Source organism: Myotis nattereri (genome assembly GCF_964212035.1).
Source record: "Myotis nattereri genome assembly, chromosome: 21".
Lineage (NCBI taxonomy): Eukaryota > Metazoa > Chordata > Mammalia > Chiroptera > Vespertilionidae > Myotis > Myotis nattereri.
Window position 1 is genome coordinate 8,925,031 of NC_138097.1, and position 20,230 is coordinate 8,945,260.

The 20,230-nt window shown below is 45.6% G+C and overlaps 1 protein-coding gene across 1 annotated transcript in view; it reads left to right on the forward strand.

Annotated features, from left to right (window-relative positions):
- Positions 1-682: 682 nt before the first annotated feature.
- Positions 683-20,230, forward strand: part of HDGFL3 (HDGF like 3) — a 33,982-nt gene continuing 14,434 nt past the window's right edge. Inside the window, exon 1 of the mRNA XM_081114716.1 lies at positions 683-1,377. Coding sequence (XP_080970842.1) covers positions 1,294-1,377 — 84 coding nt within the window. The 5' untranslated portion in view covers positions 683-1,293. The remainder of the gene's footprint in view (positions 1,378-20,230) is intronic.

The following is a 20,230-nucleotide window of genomic DNA, read 5'->3' on the forward strand; positions in this document are numbered from 1 at the left end:
ACTAAGGACACAAACAATCCACAGGAAGTCTAGGGACTTGCAAGCCCCATCGCTGGGAGTCCAGCATGAAGGTACACGAGCAGGGGTGCGCACACACACACACACACACACACACACACACTCCTCCAGGGCCAGTGAGAGGGCAGATGATGGAAGAAACTTCAATAAAAAGGAGAGCGGGCAGGCAAACCCAGAAGAGAGGACCGACCCGAACAAGGAGCACTGTCCTAGGACCAGGCGAAGGCCACAGTGTCCGTTACCCGCGGGGCTGCGCCAGCGGGCCTCTGAGAGGTGGGCCTCGGGGTGCAAGAGGCGCCCTTCATCCACCCGCAAAAGCACCTCGTGCAAAAGGCTGCCAGGGTTGGCCACGAGTGCCCCGCCAGAGTTCAGTCCCTTCCGCAAAACTACCGGCTCTGCGTCCCGGGCCTGAGGACACACAGCCACGAGTGGGCTCCGGGGTCCCGCAGAGCCGAGTTCGAATCCCGCCTGTGCCCTCCGGGGCGGGTCTCACTGCCCGGTCAAGGGCAGACCCGGGGCGGGGACCCGGCCAGGTCGCCGCGCGCAGAGCAGTGGCCTCTCCAGCGGCCCGATGGGCCCCGGGCCGGCCGCGCCCCCCGTGGGGGGCCGGGCGGGGGCCGTGGGGCTGGGGGCTCCCCGCGCGGCGCGGACGCGGAGGGGCGGCCGGGTGGTGATTGGCTGGGCCGCGCGGGCAGCTCGGGGCCGAGAACAAAAGAGCGCGGCGGCGGGCGGCCCCGGAGTCGGCGCTCCCGCCCGCCCGGCGCGGGCTCGGTGCTGGGAGGACGCGCCCACCGCCCGCCCGTTCCCCGCGCAGCGGCCGGCGCGCTCCGTGCCTGGGCGGAAGCGGCCGCGGACCGAGGGACTGAGCGCGGCGGGCGGGCGCGGGCGGGGCGCGGGCTGCGCGCGCGAGAACAATCATCCGATCGCGGCTGCGGCTGCCGCCCGAGGAGGGGCTCGGGGGAGGCGCGAGGCCGGCCCGCCGCGCCCGGAACCGGGAGGGGACCGGGAGGGAACCGGGAGGGAGGCCGGCAGCGGCGGCATGAGGCCGGCGGCGCGGCGGCCGTGAGCGCGCGGCGGCCGGACCGTGATTTGCGAGCCGCTGCGCCCCCCGCCCGCCCGCCCCGCTGCCGGTCGCCGTTGCCCCTCGTCGGAGCGGCCGCCCGCCCGCCCGCCCGAGGCCGCGGGGAGCGCGGCGCAGTCCGTCGGCCCGCGGGGGGGGCGGCCTGCTGGCGTCTTCGCGGCGACCAAGGACGTCCGGGAAGGGGAGCGGCCGAGATGGCGCGCCCGCGGCCCCGCGAGTACAAGGCGGGCGACCTGGTGTTCGCCAAGATGAAGGGCTACCCGCACTGGCCGGCGCGGGTGAGTACGAGGCCGCGCGGGGCCCGCCCGCCCTCCATTTTCCCTCCATGATGGCGCGCCGCCCCCTTCCCCTTCGCCGTTCCCTTCCCGCCGCCTCACCGGCCTGCAGGCCGCCGCCCGGGAGCCCGGGAGCCCGGCGCGGAGGGGACCGCGGCCTGGGGCGCGCGGCAGGGGCGTCGGGGCGCGCGCGCGGCAAATGGCCGTCCGCGGGGCGGCGGCGGCGGCGCGTCCTGGCGAGGCCGGGCGGTGTCACGGCGAGGCCAGCCGCGCACCCATCGCTCGGAGCATCCTCCGCCATCCGCGCTTGCGGAGCCGCCCCCGAGCGCGATGCCCGGGCCCCCGCGCGCCCATCCTCGTCCCGGGTCCGTGCCTCCCTGTTGGCCTCGTGCCTGCGGACCGACGCCCCCCCCCCCCCCCGGCGCGGGTCGGCGGGGCCAGGACGCCCCGAGCGCCTCTTCACCTCCATGTTGGTTTCAGGTCGCGGCTCCCAGACCGGGTCCCCGGCCTCCTCGCCGCGGCGCGCGGAGCTCCCCGTCCTCGGCGGCGGCGGCGGGGGTGTCGCCGGGCGCCCTCCCTAGAAAGCATCGGCCTCTCCTACAAGCGTGGCATTCGCCGTGTTTTTAGGAGGCCCTTTGCGGGAGGGCCATGGGTGCTTTGTGTTTTCAGCTTAAACCCCTTTTATTTCCATTTTTTGTGATCGTTGTCAGTTTCTCGCTTGAAATAAGAGGGAAGAGGAAGGATCAGGGCAAGTTGGGGACCCGTGTTGGTGTCCTTGAGCGAGAGAACCGGACCTGGGGGGGGGGGGAGGGGGCATTGGGATCAATGCGAGTGTGAGCTCCAAAATGTTGTCTTGTGGTCAAGTGATGACAGAAGAAAAGAAAGAAAAAAAAAAAAAAAGAGGGAAAATACACCCATTCAAAAAAGGAAGTGACATCATGGGTGACCAGACAGCGGTTTGGTAAAGTTGAAGTCGTGGGTGGACATAATTAAGTTGTTTGGGTTTGGGTTTGGGGTTTTGTTGGTTTTGGGTTTTTTAGGGGGTTTTTTTGGACTTAATGATTATAAAAAAAAAAAAAAGGGGACGGGGGAAGGACATTGGTATCTGATCTGGGCGCCTCATTTCTACGGTCCGACTCTCCGTTTCTGAAAGAGAGAATTACCATCTCTAGAATTCCTTCCACCACTTACAACCTCAGATTTCAAGTGGGAAAAGGGTTCCTATTGGGGTTGCATTGGGCTGTGCCAGTAGCATTTCCCCACCTCTGCACTGTGGGTGGTCCTTAAATAAGGCGCAGTTTTCCTGGTAGAACAGCTGGTGATGTGCATGGTATAGTCAAGTGCCATGCTGCTTCAAGGGGCGAGATTTGTGACGTCAGGGGTTGTTCAGGGGATTCCTGAATGTATTTGTCCTGTAAGAAATAAACAGCTATAGGGCACGTGAGTGTACACATAGTCAAAAGTGAATTAAAGATTGTCATCCGCAGCTAGTCATTTCCATGTCACACAATGGCTTTCTGGGTTTTTTAAAAATATACTTTTGTTGATTTCAGAGAGGGAAGGAGAAGGAGGGAGAGAAACAGCAATGATGAGAGAGAATCATCGATTGGCTGCCTCCTGCGCCCCCCCTACTGGGGGTTGAGCCTTCATCCCAGGCATGTGCCCTTGATGGGAATCAAACCCAGGACCCTTCAGTCTGCAGGCTGACGCTCTATCCACTGAGCCAAACCAGCTAGGGCCACGATGGCTTTCTTTAATCTTAAGAGAAATATTCTCAGAGTCAAAAAGAAAATAGTCTTAACATTTCTTGCCTTGGCCACCTATTTTGAAACAAAAAAGGTGCCACAGAAGTGGTCCTAGTTGTATATCTGGTTGTACATCAAATTCCTAGAAGTTAGCATTCCAAACCAAGACAAACTGGGAAAGAAAATGAAAAAATAAAATCCATTGGGTTGTTAGATAAGATACAGTAAATACAGAAAAGAAAAATCTGTTTTCACATTTAACTTGAGCTCCTCAAGGAAAGGACCTAAGAGTGTGTGTGTGTGTGTGTGTTTTAGTGTGTTAGTTTATAGTGAGTGGCATGTTGTAATTGCCAAGGAAAGGTAAAGGTTAGAAAAAGAAAAGATTTTGCAGTCTGTAGGGTTTGCTAGTTGCAGTGCTGTGTGCTTCATGTTTTTATTTTCATGCCAATCATATGAAACATTTCTCACTATTTCACAAACCTAGCCATAGGTTTGTAGATGATATAAAGTACTAAATGGGAAAAAAAAATCCTATTCAGATTTTGAATATTATCACTTTTCTTTTTAATAATTTTCATTGATTTCAGAAAGGAAGGGAAAGGGGGAGAGAGAGAGATAGAAACATCAATGATGAGAGAGAATCATTGATCGGCTGCCTCCTGCACACCCCCTGTGGGGATCGAGCCTGCAATCCTGGCATGTGCCCTTGACCGGAATTGAACCCAGGATCCTTCACTCCACAGGCTGGTGCTCTATCCACTGAGCCAAACCGGCTAAGGCAAATACTGTCACATCTTATGAAGGCCAGTCATGTGGGGGTTCCATATGGCCCCAAGAAATCAAATTCTAGGAGGAAACCCCAGGGGAGACAGATTTCAGCTTTCTCACAGCAGGAATGGAGAAGTGACTTCCCTGCTAGAGGGAAGACATTCGCTCCTAGGCAGCCCCTTGTGAGGAATGTGTGCCAAGAGGATTTGGATGTGTATTAAACTTAGGTTGAATTCAGCTTGTACTGGGTTTCAGACTCTGAGACCTCGGGCCTGGTTTGTAATCTTCCTTAGTTTGCGTTTACTAGTCTAAAATAGGGACCATTAGCCCTAGCTGGTGTGGCTCAGTGGATAGAGCATCGGCCTGCGGACTGAAGGGTCCCTGTTGCGATTCCCCCAAGGGCACATGCCTGGGTTGCAGGCTTGATCCCCGGTAGGGGGGCGTGCAGGAAGCAGCCCATCAATGATTCTCTGTCATCATTGATGTTTCTATCTCTCTCCCTCTCCCTTCCTCTCTGAAATCAATAAAAATATATTTTAAAAAATGAAATAGGGACCATTCTTAACTCGGACTTGTTAGTATAGCAGTCAGTGGTACTGTAATGTTTCTAACTTTTTTCTTTTTGAGCTTCTCACTTTTCTCCTGTATTACTACACTTTTTGAAATTTTCAACTTTTGAGTAGATTTTTCTTTTCTGACATCTTTATCATGAAAAATTTTAAACAGAAAAGTTAAAAGAATTGTACAGTGAACACTCATATACCTACCACCTAGGTTCTATAATTAACACTTACTATACTTGTCTATCACATATCTGTTCCTCTATACATGCATCAGTCCATCCTATTTTAATGCATATCAAAGTAAGTTGCAGACATCCCTAGAATTTACTCCCAGACACTTTAGTATGCATAGCATTAGCTAGAGGTCAGTATTTTTAAGGTAAGATTTACATAGGCTGAAACACACCTTAGTGTACCATTCATTGAGCTTGACAAATGTCTACACAGGTTATAAACCCCTACCGGATTATAGAACAGTACCAACGCCCATGGGAGTTCCCTCACGCCTCTTCCCAGTTGATTTCTGCGCTCCTCTCTATTATAACCATCTGAATAAGGACTCTAGTGTCGTGTCAATTTATGTATTAAATAGTAGTAACATTTACTTTAACATATTCTTATTTTATTTCATTTTTTTAAATACATAGTTTTTATTGATTTTTTTAACAGAGAGGAAGGGAGAGGAATAGAGAGTTAGAAACATCGATCAGCTGCCTCCTGCACACCTCCCACTGGGATGTGCCCGCAACAGAGGTACATGCCCTTGACCGGAATCGAACCTGGGTCCCTTCAGTCCGTAGGCCGACCCTCTATCCACTGAGCCAAACCAGTTAGGGCCACATATTCTTACTTTAACATTCAGTAGCAGCTGGCTGTTTTGAATAGAGTATATTTTATTGTATATGACTTTTAATATTAGAAGTTCATTTATACATAAGGATTACCTAGTTAAATACTTATGCTAAAACAAGGGGAGGGTCTGAACCCTCTTGATTGTGTACACTGTTGATTAAAAAAAAAAAAAATCAAGCATGCATTCCAAAAATGTGTAAATTTACTTTACAGTTATATACACTTGTATTTGGTACTGTTATGTGCATTATAAAATCCAAAAAGAAACTAGAAGGGCCCTAGCTGGGTTGGTTCAGTGGATAGAGCGTCGGCCTGGGAACTGAAGGGTCCCAGGTTTGATTCTGGTCCAGGGCACATGCCTGGTTGCGGGTTCAATCCCCAGTAGGGGGCGTGCAGGAGGCAGCCGATCAATGATTCTCTCTCATCATTGATGTTTCTATCACTCTCCCCCTCATCTTTCCTTTCTGAAATCAATAAAAAATATATTTAATTTTAAAGAAGAAGCTAAAAGGGACGACATGATGCAAACAGTATTTTATGTTTTAAAATTCTTATTGGCAAAATATTAATATAATAGTCCATATTTTTAAAAGTATTAATTTTTTGGAATGTTTGGTTTGCTGCTTGTGAGATCTGTCTACATGATCACAGTTATTCTTTTCTGAAGAGATTTTCTATAATAGAACTGTCGGCTTGGCCTTCCTGGTTTGCTTGTGCTTACATTATTAGTATTATATTTGTAGGACTCCTTTTAGCCACTCATTCATTTGGGGAGAGTTCAGTAGAAGTAGATATTCCATAGTTCTGGTCAACCAGCCACACACAAATGACAGTAAATCATGGTACGCCCAAAGTGAATAAATGTAACCATCTGAATAAGGACTCTAGTGTCGTGTCAATTTATATATTAAATAGTAGTAACATTTACTTTCTAGGTAAAAGAATAACAACTCTCAGGTTATCCCTGAGATGTGAGCACTCTACTTATGTTACCTCTGCTTTAAAAGATGAAAAATCAGTCTTAAAGCTCTTGTGTTTCAACTGAAGAAATTTTTTCAAATATATTTTTATTGATTTCAGAGAGGAGGGGAGAAGGGAGAGAGAGATAGAAACATCAATGATGAGAAAGAATCATTAATTGGCTGCCTCCTGCATGCCCCCTACCAAGGATGGAGCCTGCAACCCGGGCATGTGCCCTGGACCGGAATCAAACCTGGGACCCTTAAAATACGCAGGCTGATGCTCTATCCACTGAGCCAAACGGGCTAGGGCTGAAGAGCTTTTATAAATTTAAAAACTTTATATGAGAACTCTCCAATGATACAGTTCGCTTTCGATAACTGGCCGGATCTACTGTAGTTAAACCCATGTCTAGACCTAGCAGTCTATTCTAGTCATTTATCCACTAGAAATGAGTAGTTACGCCCACTCAGAGACTTGTACAAAATGCTCAGACATGGCAGCTTTACCCATAATAGATGACTGACGGCAACCCAGATGTCCATCAACACAAGAACGGATACACAAATATGAAGTATATTCATGCACTGGCGTATCACTCAGTCATGAATGGGATGACTAGCGATGCCCACAAAAATATGGCTGAGTCTCAAAAATATAAGGTGGAAGGGAAAAAAGCCAGACACAAAACAGTACGTTCTGTATAATTCCATAACATTCAAAATCAGGCCAAACTCATCAGTGGTGATCGGGTTGTGGTAGGCGGAGGTGGGATGGGGTACTGACTGGGAGGAGGCCCTGGGGATGTTCTGGATCTTACTCTGGGTGGTAGTTGCATGGGTGTGCACATCTGTAACAATGTATCCAGCTGCACATTTAAGACTTGTGTGCTGTCCTGTGTGTACACTCAATTTAAAAGCACACGCTATCTATGAGGTGGGGAAAAAGAAGACTCGAATACTCCAAGCTGCTGCATGTATCGAGGTTTACCATTCTTAGCTTTCATGAGGAAACCGTTTTTTCTTTAAGGCTTCAGTCCTGCCAGGTTGCTGCTCATCATATTTTTGATCCAGCTTCACTACTTCTCACTCGATGAAACAATAAAGCATTAAACTTAACCATTCTCTGACAGCTTGAAGAGCTGGACTTTTTAAAATAATTTTTTTAAAATATATTTTTATTGATTTCAGCCGAAACCGGTTTGGCTCAGTGGATAGAGCGTCGGCCTGCGGACTGAAAGGTCCCAGGTTCGATTCCGGTCAAGGGCATGTACCTGGGTTGCGGGCACATCCCCAGTGGGAGGTGTGCAGGAGGCAGCTGATCAATGTTTCTCTCTCATCGATGTTTCTAACTCTTTCTCTCCCTTCCTCTCTGTAAAAAATTAATAAAATATATTTTAAAAAATAAATATATATATATATTTTTATTGATTTCAGAGAGGGAGAGAAACTTTAGTGATGAGAGAGAATCATTGATTGGCTGCCTCCTGAATGCCCCCCTTTGGGGATCGAGCCTGCAACCTGGACATGTGCCCTTGGCCGGAATCAAACCCAGGACCCTTCAGTCCGCAGGCTGACGCTCTATCCACTGAGCCAACTTGCCAGGGCAAAGAGCTGAACTTTTCTTGAGCAGCTACTGTGACATGATTAAAATTAAACGAAGTGTTTCCATATCCTTTATTGATATAAATACTGATTGGAAATCCTCCATTCATGTTCTATAGCACTTTGATTTTTTATTTCTTTCCATAATAAATTCCTGGACTACAAGACTTTATTCCTAGAGATCAGGCTACATATTTTCAGGGCATCACTTGGGACTTAAATTATTTTTAATATTAATGTAAAGTAAGATGTTTATCATCTTCATTACTTTGGCCTGAGTCCAGAGAAGTCCGTCATTGGTTCATTCCTCAGGTAGAGTGACAGGCCGCTCAGCCTATGCCCCAGGGACTATAGTCCTGTTGCCAAGGAACTGGCAAGGTGTCTGGCTGTCTTCTGCTGTAATCCCGGGAACAAATAGGCAACTTAAGCACTTACTACCAATATGTACCTTTCCCACTGCTCCCGTTTCAACCAGGTGAATCTGCATTTCTGGCACGTCCCCCTTGGAATGCCTGAATGACTACCGTTTCCCCACGATTTGGAAAATATTAATTCTCTGACATCAGGTTCCTACCATATGAGACTGTGTTTTGATTCTTTTGGGGAAATGACTGGTGGTTTAAAAAAAATTACATAAGACCTTATTGAACATGTCCATATGCATTAGGAAAACATGATAAACTAGTAAATCCAGTAACTATGATAGGGGAAGAACCCAGGTGTTACTATTGGTTGGAGAAAGTTGTCTTCTGTTGTGGAAAAGTCTCCAGAGGTTAGATTAGAGTCTCATCGGTTTGACACAGTGATTAGGCCACTGCAAAAAGGCTTCCTCATCGTTTCATGCAAAGCCACCAAAAGCATGGTTTGTGGGCTGTTACCTAGACACAGAAATTGAGAGGAAGAGTTTAGACGGTTTTTTAGCAACGAAACTCTATGTTTGCAAGTCTAGTGATTTAAAAAATGAGGCTTACATTTTGTATGTCTTTTTATTTTCCTACTAATTCATCTTCAGTGTATTTTATAAAAATGTCAGCCTGTAACAAATTAGAAATTAAAAAATAAAATAAAAACCAGTCCTTTACCAGAGATAGAGAAGTACTGACTATAAAGGATCCTTAAAGGTCAGAAGTGGTCCTTTCATCTAAAACAATTTGCTTCCCTAGCTGGTGTGGCTCAGTGGATAGAGCATCAGCCTGCGGAATGAAGGGTCCCGGGTTCGATTCCGGTCAAGGGCACATGCCCAGGTTGCAGGCTCGATCCCAGTAGGGGGCATTCAGGAGGCCGCTGATCAATGATTCTCTCTTATCGTTGATGTTTCTCTCTCCCCTTCCTCTCTGAAATCAATAAAATATATTTAAATAAATAAATAAAAATAAAACAATTTGCTCCTACTGTAAAGTACTTAAACTATCTTTATTTAAAAGAGAGAATGGAATGGCCTTCATGTTGTAAATATTAATTTCACCTTTGTAAAAAAATTTATTATACAAATAATAATGGTCATTGTTGAAAGATTAATATCCCTATACCTAGTTATTAGCATCATGAATATGATCTGTATATGTAGGCACATAATTCTGTAATAATATACAATTTTGCATCCTTTCCCCCAAAATTAAACATTATATCTTAGATGACTTTCAATGGCAATGAATATATTTCTACATTATTTGTAATAGCCATCCGGTAGTTTATGATACAGACCTATTATAAATAGTAACCACTTCCTGTTATAGGACGTGTGGGTTATTTCCAGGTTTATTTGTTTTTACTATAAAATAGTACTCTGAAAAACATTTCTTTTAGCCAAATCATTATGTCCTTAGGAAAAGTCTTTGGAAATTCTGTTTGAGTCAGGAGGCATGCATGTTTGAAGCTTTGGATTTATATTGTCACTGTGCCCTTCAGAGAGCTTGTGACTGTCTTTACCCACTGCTAGCAGAATAAGAGAATATCTGTTTTCTCACATATTCATTAAAAGTAGATGATTCAAATTTTTTTAAAAAACATCATTTTAATAAACATAAATATTTAAATTTTTTTGCTTACAAGTTAGGCTGAATATATATATATATATGATATAGGATATATATCGAGTTACTATATGTCTTGATTACAAGTTAGAATGGATATATAAGATAACATTTCTGTGAGGTATAGCTATCCCTGTAAGAAAACCAAGATTTAGTTTAAGAAAAATTCACCTATAAGGTCACACTTAATAAGTGCCTTAATCCCAGACTATTAAGAATGCCACAGAAACATAAGAAATGTGATATTGGATTAAGTGAAAGGGCTGAAAAAGCATTTGGCAGTGGTGTGTATGTAATGTGTGTGTGTACATTACAAGTTACTGTGAATCTCGCCGTCTTAATTGTGACATTTTATTTCTCTAGTCTCTATCTCTTTGAGCACCCTTGGACACAGGCAGTTTAAAAATAAATGTTATGCATATAGAGAAAGCGGGGATCTTTCTGAATGAACAGCATGATGTCAGTTTAGGTATAGGTTCCAAAACCTTTATGGTGAGAGAACATATACTTTGAACGTCCAGTAGGTAGTTATGAGATTTGCTAGTTCAGTAGAGCCTAGAACAGTGGTGGCGAACCTATGACACACATGTCAGAGGTGACACGCGAACTCATTTTTTTGGTTGATTTTTCTTTAAATATATAAAATAAATATCAAAAATATAAGTCTTTGTTTTACTACGGTTGCAAACATCAAAAAATTTCTATATGTGACACAGCACCAGAGTTAAGTTAGGGTTTTTCAAAATGCTGACACGCCGAGCTCAAAAGGTTCGCCGTCACTGGTCTAGAAGCTAAATCATAAGAACTCCTACTAGCCTGCGATAGCTTTTTGCCAGTTCACCGCATTCTATAGCAGCATTTTCCTATGTTACTTCACTGCCGTTCATATACATAATCTCCTTCTAGTTGATTAAAATAGAAGTAGCAGTGGAATTTTTGTTTTATCTTATTCTTACTTAGGTAAGAACTTGCTGCAGTCAGTCAGGTAGATGATCAGATATGTCATCACAGAGAGCCACAGAGGTAAAAAGAATGAAGTTATCTGATGGCTAGTGAGCTCAAGCCTTCAGAATGACATTCTCCAGATTTCCAAGCAAGACTTCCGGAGGTGCAGGGAAAGACGGCTAGACCAGGAGTTAAAAACAAGCTCACGCGCACACACCCGGCCGGCCTGGCTCAGTGGTTGAGCATCGACCTACAAATCAGGAGGTCATGGTTCGATTCCCAGTTAGGGCACATGCCTGGGTTGCGGCTCCGTCCCCAGTGGGAGGCGTGCAGGAGGCACCGATCAATGATTCTCTCTCATCATTGATGTTTCTGTCTCTCTTTATCCCTTCCTCTCTGAAATCAAATTGATGTTTCTGTCTCTCTTTATCCCTTCCTCTCTGAAATCAATTAAAAAAAAAAAAAAAAAACAAGCACCCCCTTCCACTGTTTTTTTTTTTCCTTTCTTTCTGAGAGGAAGGAAGAGGGAGAGAGACATGGAAACACCAATGATGAGAGAGAATCATGGATCGGCTGCCTCCTGCAGGCCCCCTAGTGGGGATCAAGCCCGCAACCCGGGCATGTGCCCTTGACCGGAATCGAACCCTTCAGTCCACAGGTGGACGCTCTATCCACTGAGCCAAACCGGCTAGGGCTCCACTGCGGTCTTGATTGTCAGGTTTACAACTTCTGTAAAATAGGGAGGGTGATCATTCCTTTCTTTTCTTTCTTTTTCTCTAAGATGTACATGAAAGAGGTGTTTGCTAATTGAGTATCTAATAATTACCTCCCAGGAACAGCAGACTCATTATAAACCCTCAGGACCTTGTAAAGTCGCGGTGACTGCATTTGCGGTCTGGTCTGGCTGGTGTCCGTCAGCCGCTTCCTAGAGGCTCTATGACAGTGAGCTGGCTTTAACTCCGGGGATTGTGGGGCCTTCCCACTGTCACCCTCCCTCCGACTCCTGCCTGTGACGGGGCATTCCTCGAGTTTCCACATAGCTGCGGGATTTGCCGGCAAACGAAACTCGGCTGTGGGGCCATACAGGAGGGTCTGGGAGTGTGAACTCTGCCTTCCTGATCACGGAAGCCAGGCTCTGACCCTGGATTATCTAGGAGTGCTAACTAGTAAGTGATCCTGGAGTCTCTCGGGCCACCCACAAGCACAGAGATCCAGTTTCCAAAGTGTGGGCGCCCGTGCTGACAGCACGGTTCCCTCCATGGGGACTGGAAAATTCTCGATAGCACAGTAGGAACTTCTCGGTTTCTATGGCAGAATGCAGGGTTGGCAAAAGAAGGTTTACAGCTGTGAGTGCATAAAACAGTTTATTCTTGTTTGTTTGCTTGTTTATTTTTGTTAATCCTCACCCAAGGATATTTCCCCATTGATTTTTTTTTAATATATTTTATTGATTTTTCACAGAGAGGAAGGGAGAGAGATAGAAAGTTAGAAACATCGATGAGAGAGAAACATCGATCAGCTGCCTCCTGCACATCCCCCGCTGGGGATGTGCCCGCAACCCAGGTACATGCCCTTGACCGGAATCGAACCTGGGACCTTTCAGTCCGCAGGCCGATGCTCTATCCACTGAGCCAAACCGGTCTCGGCCCCATTGATTTTTAGAGAGAGTGGAAGGGAGGGGAAGAGACAGAGAGAGAGACACACACACATCGATTGGTTCCCTCCAGCACGTGCCCCAACCAGGGCAGGGATTGAGCCTGCAACCAAGGAATGTGCCCTTGACCAGAATCCAACCCAGGACCCATCCGTTCGGAGGTCGACGCTCTATCCACTGAACCAAACCGACTAGGGCTATTATTTATTAATTCATAATTGTATTATTTTCCACCCAACAACATACACCTGCTTTGCCTCACCCTGTATGTTTAAGATGAGGGTAGTAATGAGCCGTAGGTTCGCTAATGGTTAGCAAATATAAAGATAACGTTTCGCATGATTCAAAATGTTCTTATAGGGAGGAACGGCAGAAACTTGTGGCCCTAGATCCCTTTTCCTTTGTCCCTGAAGCAGAGCTTTTGTACTAATGGCACCTTTAATTTCGGAGGAAATGCATATTCAGAGGAACAGTATTCTACATTCTCAGGGTTGTTTTTTTTTTTCCTTCAGTTAGCATGTGTTGAAGGGATTTGAAAAGTGATTCCCTCTAGACCTCCGCTCACCTTCAACACTGCACTGCTCCCTGAGGAGGAAGTCAGTAATTGTGCAGAAGGATTCAGGCCTTGGAAATGAGTCACTGCTGCTGATGGGAGTCTGGTTAACCCTTTGAGTGCCAACCAATATCCTAGAAACGATGCTAAAATCCCCAAGGCATTTTTGCTGATTCTACAGCAGTTTAGGGGGAAAAGTTATGAATCGCAAGTAAATGAAGTTACATATTCAGAAACTTAAGGAAACCTTTACTACATTTGTTTTCATCTTTTTTTAAAAAAATATATATTTTATTGATTTTTTACAGAGAGGAAGGTAGAGGGATAGAGAGTTAGAAACATCGATGACAGAGAAACATCAATCAGCTGCCTCCTGCACATCTCCTACTGGGGGTGTGCCCGCAACCCAGGTACATGCCCTTGACCGGAATCGAACCTGGGACCCTTCAGTCCGCAGGCTGACGCTCTACCCACTGAGCCAAACCGGTTTCGGCTGTTTTCATCTTTGACATATATTGTTTTCTGATTGTATTATAAAATACTAGTAGAAAAAAAAATTGAACAAAATATATAATGTTAAAATAGAGGGACACCCCTCTCCACTATCTTCCACAAAATCTTCATCTTCACAGCAAGAACTGACATATTGAGCAGTATCATCATCACTAATAAAAGCAGGCTTAGAACTGGACGCCGTTTCGAAGCTTTAGGGCTACAAAATCGGAGTACACGTCATAAAATCGTAGCACCTGTAAAAAAATTAGGCAGATGAATGCCAGTGGTGAATCTTAGAACTACAAGCATTCGGCATCATAAGGAATCTGCACTTAGGTGCCATCTGTCAGTAAAGAGTCAACTACTAGCATCTCATAGTGACACTGCAGGAGGAGCGGGATCGCGCTCCTGGCACTCTAGGGGTTAAATCTAGTTTAGTGGCTTTCAGATTTTTTTTTTTTTTTACTTAAATCCACAGTATGAAATAAATATTAATCTCATACACACAACCAGAAAAATCTTATCATCAAATCGTAAATGACATAATCTTATATATTTACTAGAGGCCCAGTGCATGAATTCGTACACAGGCGGGGTCCTGCCAGCCTGCACCAATCGGGGCCAATCAGGCTAGCAGGGGGAGGCACACCGGAGGTTAGTGGGCCGGCCCTGCCCCCAATCAGGGTGGGGTGGGGCCGGCTGGCCCTGCCCCCTCGTCAAACTCCCAGTTGAGGGGACAATTTGCATATTAGCCTTTTATTATATAAGATACTGCATTTTGTATAAAATTAGTTTCACTACCTACTGAGTTGGTTAGAGTCTCATCCCAATAGGCCAGTGTTGTGGGTTTGATCCCTGGGCAAGGACACATACAAGAAGCAGCCAATGAGTGCATAAATAAGTGGAACAACAGATCGATGTTTCGCTCTCTCTTTTTAAAGAAAAAGAAGAGTACTGATCTGGTCTATTAGGCCAGAGAGAAATTACTATAGGAGATGCATCTCTATGTAGGACAGCAGTTGGATTTGGGGGAGGAATTGATAGTCCTGAGCTAAATCTTCTGTAGTCACGGCCTTCTCTCAAGATCATATGAACTTAAAAAGTGGAAGTGACATTATGTTAGGTCGTTTAACCATCCAGGCCAGTATTTCCCTTGGTCTCAAACGGCTGGGTATACAGAGCAAATCTTTCTGCTCTCCTCTTTTTTTTAATCTTTGAACTGCAAATGTATCTACAGCTCTCTTGAAGGTAATTGTAGTTCCACGTACATGCCTTCTGAAGGGTCGTGAGCTCCGTACATTTGCTAACTACTGCGCTGTCAGTGCACCTGGTGTTCCCTGGCTGGTAGCACTGAGGCTCTGGGGTTTCCCTGGGTTTGTGAAGCTGCATGTGATTGAGGGTGAGGGCCCGTTATTTATTTTTTTTTTAAATATATTTTATTGATTTTTTACAGAGAGGAAGAGAGAGGGATAGAGAGTTAGAAACATCGATGAGAGAGAAACATCGATCAGCTGCCTCTTGCACACCCCCTACTGGGGAGGTGCCCGCAACCAAGGTACATGCCCTTGGCCGGCATCGAACCTGGGACCTTTCAGTCCGCAGGCCGACGCTCTATCCCCTGAGCCAAACCGGTTAGGGCTATTTTTTTAAATATATGTTATTGCCGTAACCGGTTTGGCTCAGGGGATAGAGCGTCGGCCTGCGGACTGAAAGGTCCCAGGTTCGATTCCGGCCAAGGGCATGTACCTTGGTTGCGGGCACATCCCCAATAGGGGGTGTGCAGGAGGCAGCTGATCGATGTTTCTCTCTCATCGATGTTTCTAACTCTATCTCTCTCCCTTCCTCTCTGTAAAAAATCAGTAAAATATATTTTTTTAAAAAGCCCATGCTTTAAAATATATATATATATATATATATATATATGTTATTGACTTTAGAGAGGAAGGGAGAGGGAGAAAAAGATAGAGACATCAATGATGAGAATCATTGATCAGCTACCTCCTGCACGCCCCCTACTGGGGATTGAGCCTGCAACCCAGGTATGTGCTCTGACCGGGAATCGAACAGTGACCTGGTTCATAGGTCGATGCTCAACCACTGAGCCACAGCAGACGTGCAGGTGGAGTGGGCTTGTGGTACCCTCTGAGGTGGGTGTAAAGTCATGGGCCTAGCACATTTCTAATGGTTCTGTTTCCTTTTCAATCACTTTTATCCAACCCAAAAGGGATGTCCTTGCTATTATTAGATCCAGCAGTCTGAGTAGAGAGAACCTAATATTGATGATGATCGTAAGGGATTCTTTGATTTCTAAAAATGTATATATATATATATATATATGTATATATATATACACATTTCTGAAAAGTTATAATCAGCACAGTTTTATATCTCACATCTGGCTGATTGACTCACACAAAATAAGTACACTTCTCCTGGCACATAACCCCATTATACTAAACTGAAATATAGGGGAACCAAAGGGGTAATACCACATTAATCTGAGTGTCAAGCCAGGTATTCAAGACCTCTGGCTGTTTAGCTCAGCCTGTTGTTTTCCCCGGCCCTGTCTTGTGTTATGCAGGTGGCAGGGAACGGACAAGGCCTTTGATAGAGTTATGAAATATGATGGCCTCCATTGCCCATTTTTAATAAGCTCCTTGTTTGGGGCAAAGATGTATTTAATGACAAGGGATCAGGTAACCAAGAACAAGTGTGTCCCTTGTTTTGACATTGCTGTAAGGCAAACTACAGAAACAGCAGTTCCACAAGAGCCGACAGTTGGAGGAGTTGGTTGAAAAGAAATGGAGATGACAGTGATTGAACACCCCTCCTTTGCTCCACTAAATTGCTTCTCATTCGCTATCATTGTAAACACCCAGTAAACTCTTTTTGTTTTTTTTCTTTAAGTATATTTTTTATTGATTTCAAAGAGGAAGGGAGAGGGAGATAGAAACATCAATGATGAGAGAGAATCATGGATTGGCTGCCTCCTGCACGCCCCCTACTGGGGATCGAGGCCAACACCCAGGCATGTGCCCTTGCTCAGAATCGAACCCGGGACCCTTCAGTCCGGAGGCCGACGCTCTATCCACGGAGCCAAACCGGCTAGGGCCACCCACTAAACCAGGGGTGGGCAAACTTTTTGACTCGAGGGCCACAATGGGTTCTTAAACTGGACCGGACTGGAGGGCCGGAACAAAAGCATGGATGGAGTGTTTGTGTGAACTAATATAAATTCAAAGTAAACATCATGACATAAAAGGGTACGGTCTTTTTTTTTTTATTTAGTTTTATTCATTTCAAACGGGCCGGATCCAGCCCTCGGGCCATAGTTTGCCCACGGCTGCACTAAACTCTTGCTTCCTCATTTTCTCTTGGTGTACCAGCCCGTCCTGGCTTCACTCCTTCCTTACCCAAAAAGAGACCCATGTGATCACTTGAAGTACTCTCAGCCTAATCTCCTTTCCCCTTTGATACATTCACCCCGCAAACCTCTTCCTGGGTCATTCTTTTTTTTCTTTTTTTTTTAATATATTTTATTGATTTTTTACAGAGGAAGGGAGAGGGATAGAGAGTTAGAAACATCGATGATAGAGAAACATCGATCAGCTGCCTTCTGCACACCCCCTACTGGGGATTTGCCTGCAACCAAGGTACATGCCCTTGACTGGAATCGAACCTGGGACCTTTCAGTCCGCAGGCCAACGCTCTATCCACTGAGCCAAACCAGTTAGGGCGGTGGGTCATTCTTTTATTGTCTTCTCTGCCCCAGCAAATGATCTACTGAGACGAGCTGAAGGAAGCAATCTGAGAAAATTATCCAAAAAGCACTGTATTGCCTTAGCTGGTTTGGCTCAGTGGATAGAGCATCAGCCTGCGGACTGAAGGGTCCCAGGTTCAATTCCAGTCAAGGGCATATGCCGAGGTTGCAGACTTGATCCCCAGTAGGGGGCGTGCAGGAGGCAGCCGATCCATGATTCTCTCTCATCATTGATGTTTCTAGCTCTCCCTCTTCCTTCCTCTCTGAAATCAATAAAAAAAAAAATATTTTTTTTAAGTGCTGTATTTTCTGGATGCTACTTATTATGCCAGGAACCAAGTCTTGCCCTCTACATGTGGAACTGTCGCAACTAGCTCATTGTGCTTTGTTTATTTCTTATTTTACTGACAATGACATTGAAACAGCGAAAGTTACCATCAGTTTCCTAATCAGACTAATTGCCAATTGTCTACTCTCTTAACGGGCACATATCGGTGTTTTCTTCCTCCTGTCTACTTCCTATTTTTAAATATTTGTTTAGCATTACTGCCAGAAACCCATATGCATGCAAGTCTTTTGGTTTCGTTCTTTGCTTTCTTATTTTCAGATTGTTGCTTTTGGCAGAAGAGACAAAGCTATCTTCACATCTTTATCCTTAAAAAGAGATACAGTACAATAGGATGCGTTTAGCAGATGGCCTGGTGAAAGCCTTAGCATGTTATTCATGCTGCTGTAAGTTAGATGTGGAGGCGTTCTCAGATTTGTACTTGCTTCGGCCAGTTTGCCTTTTGTCTGTTCCCAGTACTCTAGGGCAGAGGTCCCTCTTCGCAGAAGCATTCTGGGTCATTGCTGCAATCCTAAATGTGAGCGTTTCCTCCCTCCTCCTGTCTTTCTGCTGCGTTTTTCCTCTCCCACAAGCTAAATCAGACCGAGCTAGCACTGGGGAGAGGAAAGGAGGGAGGCAAAACGCCTATCACGGAGGGTCTCACAGTTACATGAATGAGTTTAGGATTTTTAAAACGATAGAAAGTCCTTGGGGAGTTTTGGGCAGACGATACGATCTGACTTGTGTTGAGGGTCTGAAGAATTGATTGTTGGGGGTGTGGGTGGGGGGCAGGGAGGTGGATGCAAAGGGCCCAGGTAGGAGGCTTTTGTAGAGGTTGAGGCGTGTCCTAGCCAGTTTGGCTCGGTGGATAGAGCATAGGCCTGCGGACTGAAAGGTCCCAGGTTCGATTCTGGTCAAGGGCACATGCTCAGGTTGCGGGCTTGATCCCAGTGCAGGGCATGCAGGAGGCAGCTGATCAGTGATTCTCTCATCACTGATGTTTCTCTCTCTCTCCCTCTCACTTCCACTCTGAAATCAATAAAAATATATTTTTTAAAAAATTAGAGGCGTTAGGTGATGTGGAGTAGACCATAGGGGAGCATAGTGGGTGTAGAAAGAGCTGGTTAGGTTGGTATTGGGGTGTAATTGAAGGACTTAGTGATAGATACGTCTTTATGGGAAATAAATGAATAAGAACTTACATATTTCGCCCTAGCTAGTTTGGCTCAGTGGATAGAGCATCAGCCTGTGGACTGAAGGGCCAAGGGCGTATACCTGGGATGGGGGCTCGATTCCCCAGGAGGGGGCGTGCAGGAGGCAGCCCATCAATGATTCTCATCATTGATGTTTCTATCTCTCTCTCTCCCTTCCTCTCTGAAATCAACCAATATCCTATAATAAAAGGCTAATATGCAAATTGTCCCCTCGACCGGGAGTTCAACCAGGGGGTGGGGCAGCCAACCACCCACAGCCCCACCCCCGATTAGCCCCCGCCATCCCAATCGGGCAGGGCCAGCCGGACCCCACCCGCACACAAATTCGTGCACTGGGCTTCTAATATATATATAAAGGATTTATAGATTTCTAATGGGAGCAGCTCGTTGGGCAGTGATGCCAATTACATCAGGAATACTAAATGGCAGGCAGGGTAGGCCATAAGACTAAGAGTTTGTTTTTAGACCTCTTTTATTTGAAATGCCTAGGGACACCCAGCTAGTGAGGCTGAAGCTCAGACTGGAGGTCTGGAGTTCGGGGATAGAAAAATGAGACACATAGATACCCATTCAAAACCTTGAAATTGGATGAAATCACCAAGGGAGTAAGTGGAGCTATGTGAGGAAGGGAAAAAAGTATCAGGAGAGTACAGTGTCCTCGAACTCAAGAAAAGAAAATGTTTCATTGAAGAAAAAAAAGAAAGAAAGAAAACGTTTCAATGGACATATTATATAATGGAGAAAGATGTTTGCTATGGAAATTATAGATATCAGGTTAATATATTACAAATGAATAGTAAAAAGATAGAACCCTGTACAGAAATGCAAAAATGATAGGAATAGTCAGTTCCCTGAAGGGCAAATCCTAATGGCCAATAAACCTATGAAAAGATGTTTAATCTCACCATTAATCAGGGAAATGCAAATCTAAAAGAGCATGAACACCTCATGCTGTCGGAGATTGGAAGGGAGGTCATTTTCATACCTTGGTGGAAATGTAAATTTTTACAGCCTTTTTTGAAAGCAGTCTGGCAATACCTATTAAAATGAATGCCTCTAATCTGTGATCCAGCAGTCTCACTCCTGTAAATCTATCTTGTGGAAATAGAAGCTGCAGTACATAAAAATCTAAATATGTTTACGGGAGCCCTTTTTAAAGAGCTCAAAAACACTAAAAATAAGATAAACACCCACCCAGTAGAGAAAAGTTAAATAAATTATAGGTTATCTAATCACTGGATTATTGTGCATCCATTAAAAATAAATGAGTTAGCCTGACGGGCGTGACTCAGTGGTTGAGCATTGACCTTTGAACTAGGAGGTCACAGCTTGATTCCTGGTCCGGGCACAGCCTCGGCTGATTGCTGGATTGATTCCCAGTCGGG